The sequence below is a fragment of the Nelumbo lutea genome, chromosome 1 (assembly GCF_056320005.1).
Source record: "Nelumbo lutea isolate HS-2025 chromosome 1, American lotus-T2T, whole genome shotgun sequence".
Taxonomy (NCBI): domain Eukaryota; kingdom Viridiplantae; phylum Streptophyta; class Magnoliopsida; order Proteales; family Nelumbonaceae; genus Nelumbo; species Nelumbo lutea.
The window spans coordinates 175,450,125-175,458,312 of NC_142684.1; the positions used below are offsets into that span (position 1 = coordinate 175,450,125).

Here is an 8,188-nt window from a genome sequence, read left to right on the forward strand (position 1 = left end):
TGTTAGTCAATTCATGCACTCACCAAAGGCCCCTCATATGAGAGCAGTGGAAAGAATCCTCAGATACTTGAAAACTTGCCCAGGGAAAGGAATTCTATTTAGAAAAAACAGTAGACTTGAAATTGAAGCCTACACTGATGCTGATTGGGCTGGGTCCGTTGGAGACAGAAAATCAACCTCAGATTACTGTACATTCTTGGGAGGAAACCTAGTCACATGGCGTAGTAAGAAGCAGAATGTTGTGGCTAGATCAAGTGCAGAAGCAGAATACCAGGCTATGGCACACGGGGTTGCTGAACTCTTATTGCTCAAGACTCTCCTTAATGAGCTTGGTATCAAGACTGAGGGTCCTCTCAAGCTGTATTGTGATAATAAAGCTGCTATCAACATTGCCAACAATCCTGTGCAGCATGACAGGACAAAACATATTGAAATTGATCGACACTTTGTCAGAGAGAGAATTATTTCAGGAGAACTTTGTGTGCCTTATACTCCATCAGAGATGCAGATTGCAGATGTATTAACTAAAGGGCTGGCATCAACGAAGTTCAGGGACATACTTGGCAAGCTAAACATGATTGATATTCATGCTTAGCTTGAGGGGGAGTGTTAGAATGTTAGAGTGATGTTCGGCTGATAAGAGTTCTTATTAGCCCATTCTTATGTTTAACTTATCTTGTAATTGGGCTTGTGTTAATGGGCCTGGGCCTAATCCTGTTTAATGATTTAAGTCATCTGGGTGTCCCATCACTAATCAGGGGCATCCCAGTAATTTCTTGTACCTTGTACCATATTCATCTATAAATAAAGGACTGGTCGAATGGATAGAACAGTTCGACATTCTCTTCAGTTCTGTGGTTCTCTTCTCCTCCTTGCTACTTCGAGTATAGCTCTTCAGATTACAGTTATGATTCGGCCTGCCTTGGAGTTTTGTTTATCTGAGATCAGTCACGTAGAGAGAGGTAGAAAGGTGGAAGAAAGAGAGAGAGAAAAGAAGAAAATTTGGTTCGAACTGGAAGTCAAAGAACATAACTCCCATTCAGCCAGACATGTGCTTTTATTATTAAAATTAATGGAAAAGACATATGTGCCCTTATTTAAGTAAGGAACAGTGGTTCTAACACAATATTACATATCAGCAACCTTAATCTAAGTATAAAGACAGAAATACCCCTACACTAACAGGATGTTCCATTTTATCCAAGAGTTTCATCTCAGGGGAGAGAGAAGAGAGGGGTGTGTCTGCTCCTGAAGTTCCTCTTCCTCTTCTTGTTCTTGAAAAAGAATTGTGTCAGGAGGATCATTGTCAAAAATGTAAGGAGTTGAAGATTTATCATAGGAGGTGGAGGTGAGTTGATTCAGGTGCTCTTGATCAGCACAAGCCAGTTCTAGTTTCTTCTATAGCACCTAATTCAGATACTATTGCTTCCACTCCTGAGACTACCATCATAGAGCCATTGTCTTATACTAATGATCTTGACCTTCCCACTGCAGTTCGTAAAGGGAAACGGAGATGCACCACATCCACTACTCATTACATATCTCAGGTTCTCTCATATGATCATATTTTCCAATCCTATAAATCCTATCTAGCATCCATTTCTGCTATATCCATTCCCAAAACTCTGCAGGAAGCTCTTTCTATGCCTGAGTGGAAGGATGCAATGGAGGAAATGAATGCACTCATTAAAAATGAGACATGGGAGCTGGTTGGTTGACCTGATGGAAAGAAACCAGTTGAATGCAGATAGGTGTTCACTGGAAATATAATGCAGATGGATCAGTTGAAAGATATAAAGCCCATCTTGTTGCAAAGGGCTACACACAGACCTATGGCATTGATTACTTAGAGACCTTTGCACTAGTTTCCAAGATGAACGCTACCTGAGTTCTGTTATCTCTAGCTACAAACTTTTCATGGCCTATGTTCCAAATGGATGTCAAGAACGTTTTCCTCAATGGTGATTTATAAGAGGAAGTGTATATGGATTTACCACTTGGTTTTTATGATATAGATGTTGGCAAGAAAGTTTGCAGACTCAAGAAGGCATTGTATGGTTTAAAGCAATCTCCAAGGGTATGGTTTGACGGGTTTAGACTTGCTCTGGAGAAATTTGAATATATCCAGGCTCATTTAGGCCACACTTTTCATCAGGAGGGGTGGTTCCTCTTTGACACTTCTTAATGTGTATGTAGATGAGATTGTGGTAACAGGTAGTGATGTTGATGAGATTAATTCCCTCAAACAATTACTTCACAAGGAGTTTGATCTAAAAGATTTGGGTCATCTCCAATATTTTTTGGGCATTGAGGTGGCTAGATCTAAACATGGCATGTTTATTTCTCAAAGAAAAGATGTAGGGTACTGTGCCTTTGTTGGAAGAAATCTGGTTTCATGGCGAAGTAAGAAACAAAACGTAGTGGCTCATTCAAGTGTTGAAGTTGAATACAGATCTATGGCTCATGGAGTGGCAGAAGTTCTATGGCTGAGATCTTTACTTAAAGAACTTGGCATTGAGATTGAGAAGCCCTTAATGTTGTCTTGTGACAATCAGGCTGCTATTAATATTGCCTATAACCCAATACAGCATGACAAGACAAAACACATTGAGGTGGATTGACACTTCATTAGGGAGAGAGTAACTTCCCAATAAGTGTGCTTGCCTTATATTGCCTCTGATAATCAGCTTGCTGATCTTTTCACCAAGGCAGTCACTAAAGTCAAAATGGAAACAGATTTACGCAAGTTGGGAATGCTCGATATCTATTCCCAACTTGAGGGGGAGTGTAGAGATGATGACAGGGACATCTAGTCATTTTTTATATGTTGATAGTTGCAGGAATATGCTCCCCACATTTATTTGTTTTATTTCAAACTGTAGTACTTGTGTTTTTCTCTCTGTCACAATCGACAGGGGTATTTTTGTCATTGTACTCCTTTTTATCAAGTAATATAAAAACCAATGAGAGGGCGGCAGAACCTGATTCATTCTGCTCCCTCTTCCTCTCATTCTCTTCTCTTTTCTTCTTCTTCTTCTTCTCTCTTGAACAGGTTTCAAACTAAACCTAGGACTGCTATATCTGTTTTCAAGTGATATCTTCACCAAATTTCTACTTTGTCAACCCACAAATCCTTTTACTTCCTTTCTTTCTAACACTCATTCCATACAATAATGCATGTAGGGATGCAACATTCCCATTGACCTTTCTTTCTAAAGTCTTGGACATATTCCACATCCTCCTCACAACTGGTCCTAGGGATAGCCATCATTCCACACAGAAATGAAACATTTAAAACCCCCTATGCAAATGGATATAAAATATGATTATAAACTTTATAAATACTAATACCCTCTTAGGTAGAGAAATCACAGAATGCTTCTTTTTCAGATACTTTAGAATGTTACCATTTTCCCAGACCAAAGGGGTGAATGGTTCAGAAAGTGATTACTGGTGAAATGGTTATGGGATAACACTCAAGAAACATGAACATACAGATATGTGTTAAGAGAATAACCTGGCTGCAGAAACAATGGTCACATTCCAATGGGTTACCAGGAGTGCAAACAGCATGGCTAATGCCTTAGCTAGGCAAGGGGTTAATAGATCTCAAATATTCTGGGGGGAGATTCCTAGGGAATTTAATGTATAACACATCTTGGTATAGGTAGCTTTCCTAGTCTACACAAATTCTTCTTTCTTTATACTTTATACATGTTTATGGTAATCAATAGAATTTTTTAGTGTTCTCAATAAAAAAATAGTTCAGAAAGTGGAGCTGAAATGTAGGTCCTCAGTTGGATCCTTCTACGTTGCTTCAGCTAGAGGTTTGACAGATGCATTAGATGCAAGTTGTATTGATGACCTTTATGTGGCTATTGTACCTTGATAAAGGTGTTACAGTTGACCACTTACAATACAGGGACACAAATTCATAACCTTTGTTGTATGGTGTGTGTAAAGCAGCTGAAAGACAGTTAATCGCCTTTCCTCTTTTGTCGATTAACATCATTCTTATGGGAGTTAATAAGCTCATTATCTCAGATATCATGGATTTACCCCTCATCAATGAAGTAATCCAATCTTGGGTTTATGTTGCAATTAGTAGAAAGGAGAGTTGCTTTGGTCATTGGTTCCATATGGAATATGTTAAGTTGTTTGGAGAGGATGCAATCAAAGAATTCTAGACAGAGAAGAAAAGACAGTTATTTGTATGTGTTGGCCATTAGGAACATTATCATGTGGATATTTTGCTTGTAATTGGGAAATGTTTTGGGTGTTGAGGGTGGAAAACCGAAAAATTTGGGCTTTAGGCTTTTTTATAATCTTTTATCAGCAATTGGGTTTTTTTATAATTCTTACCATATTATCATCTCCATTAATAAGGTTGTATATCACTTGTAGAAAAATCTTCCTAGAACCTAATCTGTAATTTTTTTCCTCTTGTCTATCTAGAAATTTTTATACAAGTTAGGCAATTTCTGCGGTGCCAGAAAGGTATGGTACATGAAAATTTTTAAACAATCAGAAACCCACATGAATTTGAGTGAATACCAATTGATTGGTTACCAGTTTTTAAGGTACCATAGTTGGACTCTACAGATCAACTGCGCCATTATATGTATAGCAAATACTTTAATGTACATCATGAAATATAGATTATGACCATCCAACTTACTGTTTTTCTATGTAGAAAAAAATAACATAATCTATTCGTCTTAAAGAACTAATCAAGTCCACATTGCTTCCCTATGCATCAATAATAAGATGATGAAAAAAAAAGTGAATTACCACCTGTTGCAAGCTGGAGGTTCCATATCCAGTGTAAGAAGATGATAGCAACAACTGTACCAAGGACCATTTTTCTTTTTCCAGGGCAAGTGACAAAGGTTCCAAGTACCTGCAAAATAATAGAAACTTTGAATTTTTAAACTCTAATAAGTCCCCCAATAAGCATGGGCTTCTGTCAAGTATCCAAAACTGTGTTTATATTGTATTGTTGATCAGCCATTCCAACTAAGTGGATTTTCCCGTTATCTTGTTACCCTCAGCTTGGATGCTTTAATCCAGTGTTTTAAAAGACACACCTAATGTGCACCTAGGCTTACAGACAAGGCACCTCTCTAAAGCAAGGTGCAACCCCTTTCAAAAGGCACATGTCCCTTTTAAATATGTTTTTTTTTTAGATTCATATATGTTTTATACCTTTTTAATGGTTCATCAACTTCTAAATTACCTTTGTATTGCTGTTTGCACACTAGTAATGGTCTATGAACTCTTAAAATAAATACAAACAAAGAACATTCAAATACTTAAAGCCTGAGCTACTGCAAGCAGAATCTCGATAGAAAAATTTCTACTAAACAAGCAACAAAAATGCAACTAATATCCTGTCTCTAATCCTAAAATGGAATGAAATGCAATTAAAATTACAAAAACTAAATCCTTTACATACCTGGGCAGAGGGACAATCTCCTATAATTAGCATTTAGGAATGCAAGATGTTTAACAGCACACTAGCCACTTAAAGTAATGCAACTAGGAGCTAAATAAGCAAATTGAAAGTTTAACACCACAACCATGTGATCCCTTCTTAACTGCTTGGCTGGTTAAATTATAGCATTCAAAAAGAATGTCTTCAGCCATTACTCCTCATGGATTATTAAGAGCCACGAATAAAAAAAAGGGCCTGCATTCTCTTTGCTGCTTTATAGATGTATTAATTTGGGAGGAAATGTATGAGAATAATTTTATTGATAAGTGATAAGAGCTCTGTGGTGGCAAGGTTAAGTCAAGCTTTGAGTGAATACGTAAGCAATGTTAGAGCTTATCAGATTTAAATGTCAAAAGATCACAATGTAAAGGGGAAAAGGAAAAGTTTGATGCATGTGATGGGGATAACAGAGGGAAAGAGGGGGATTAAATACGTTCAGTATAATTATTACAAAAAAGAAGTGTGAAACATACTCAGTTGCTAGAAAACCATCAGTTAGCCCGCCAATGAAAATGACTTGTCTTTTGAAATCACCCATTTTGAATGCAACCTGTCCAACAAATAAAAATATTATATTACAATACAGACATAATGAGAAAACCGTACTCAAGACTTCCTTGGCTGTTCATAAGTACCAACACATCTCTTTACTTGAGGAATAGCCATTGATGAAGTTGGATGCCAAACAAAGACTAAATTCACAAATAAATGAATTTTACATATGGTTTGGGTAACCAGGTTAGCTTAGCAACTCTGTCAACTCCTTAGGACTCCACCGGAATTAAGACATCAACAAAACGTCTTGTTCGGAACCCTAATTCTACTGAAAACAATATTTTTTTCCCAGTATCATGTACACCAGTGTTACAATAATTAACAAGCATTTCATAGCTTTTTATGTCCATAATGGTCACATACAAATATGGCATTTTTTTATTCTTGGGATCACGACCTTTATAGTGATCCTGTAAGAACTCCGACGAATCAATTAGTGAAAAATTATCTTAGAACAATGCGGTTTCGAGCTCTTTTCAATCACTGTGATCGAGTATAGCTAACCACCTTGAAGCGGACGACCAAGTAATTCCATACCAAATAATCGAACTCATGAGGTACATGAAGAAAGAATAATTCTTAAACAAAAACAAGTTCAGGAACTAAAATGATCCTACGCTCCTTACAGCATGAATTTTAATCGTGGTGAATTACAGAAATCTATGTTTTCAATCATCGAACGAGTCTTACTCAGAACTCTTTCAAGCATCTAATTCCAAATTCGTGTCTAAACAATTTTTTTAAAAGATTATCTGGAAGATTATTGCCCGAGGAGAGGAGGAAAAGGGAAAAAAGAAACAAGCCAAGAATCAGACCTGTACGGGCTTGGGGCCGTACTTAAAGAGAATGCCTTGTAAGTGATTCTTCCGCTTGACAGAACCACCTACATCGCCTGAATTTTTGGTGTTATTCATGTTAGGGTTTCCATGCTTAGCAGGGCGGCCGCAAACAAAGCCGGAGAACCACGAAGTAGTTTTAAACGAGGAAGAAGAAGAGGGAGATGCAGAAGGAGGATCCATTAGAGAAACTCCGATTCAAACATCCTCATAAACGGATTCTGTATGCCGACTGAACATGGCTCCTCTCCCTCTCCCTCCCGGTCGTCGGGTTTCTGAACTCAGTAGCGTGAAACCGAGTTTTCAAAATTCCGGTTCAACTTGCCGCTGGAGCCTGGAGGGATATATATTCTGCACATTCGTTATGCATGGTCGGTTAGTTCATAATCAATCCTCGTCTCTCGGAGTAGTGCTGGCGGTACAACTTTTCTACTTCTTGTACCCTATACAACTGCATCCTACACCACTATTTATGAACATTCCATTAGTTCACATGTTCAGGTGGTCCGCCACGCAACATTCCAGATTTTGGGGACTCCTATCTCTTGATAGCAAAAACAATGCGCACGTAGTATCGAGACACACACCAGGAATATCTCCCGTAAACGTGAATCTGGGTTTCATCCCCAAAAACCGGCTCCAACACCATTGGAACTGTGCATTGGGAATTTTTCACAGTGACCTTTTGTTGGGATTGATTGTTGTGACCTTGCGTTGGGATCATATCCTAAATCCATCCAAGTTAAATTCATAACTAATGTTTAGATTTGCATGCTTTTAATTACTTCAATGGTAAGATGACCTTTTTTTAAGTTTTAGGTAATTCGGCACAAGGGTTGAAATGGTGGCTAAGATTTATTCATTAACTTACCTTCTGATTTAGATTTATTTATTTATGGGTAAAGTACTTAAACTACCCCTAAGTTTTAGGAAATGAATTGAAACTTACCCTATCATTTGACAAATCCCTTAAAGTATCTCTAGGTTTTCTAACAATTAATTATCATTAATAACCACTAATGGAAAGACAAAAAATACTATTTCACCCTTCATTTTTTTTTCAAAATTTCAAAATAATAACATTTAAATAAATAGCTCTGGGCGTGGCCAAAGAAGTTGTTAAGTGAGAGATCCAAGAAGCACAAGTTGACAAAATCTAGAATGAAGTTGGGTAAGTCACCAACGAACAAGTTAAGGGATAGATTCAAATGGTGAAGGTGGGAGTAGGAAGAGATGAAAGCAAAAGAAAGAGAACCATTAAAGAAATTATTAGTGAGGGAGAAGTTCTAAAGGGTGGGAATGT

At 37.6% G+C, this 8,188-nt stretch overlaps 1 protein-coding gene across 10 annotated transcripts in view; it reads right to left on the reverse strand.

Moving 5' to 3' along the window:
* Positions 1-7,398, reverse strand: part of LOC148879364 (fusarinine C esterase sidJ-like) — a 96,670-nt gene extending 89,272 nt beyond the window's left edge. For 7 of the 10 annotated variants that reach the window (XM_088960883.1, XM_088960886.1, XM_088960888.1 and 4 more), the window contains exons 1-3: positions 6,865-7,398; positions 5,968-6,044; positions 4,795-4,900 (exon numbers count right to left, since the gene is read on the reverse strand). In XM_088960883.1, the coding sequence (XP_088817009.1) occupies positions 4,795-4,900; positions 5,968-6,044; positions 6,865-7,068 (387 nt within the window). In that variant the 5' untranslated portion in view covers positions 7,069-7,398. The remainder of the gene's footprint in view (positions 1-4,794; positions 4,901-5,967; positions 6,045-6,864) is intronic. The other 3 variants (XM_088960887.1, XM_088960890.1, XM_088960885.1) reach the window with 3 other exon arrangements.
* Positions 7,399-8,188: the final 790 nt, after the last annotated feature.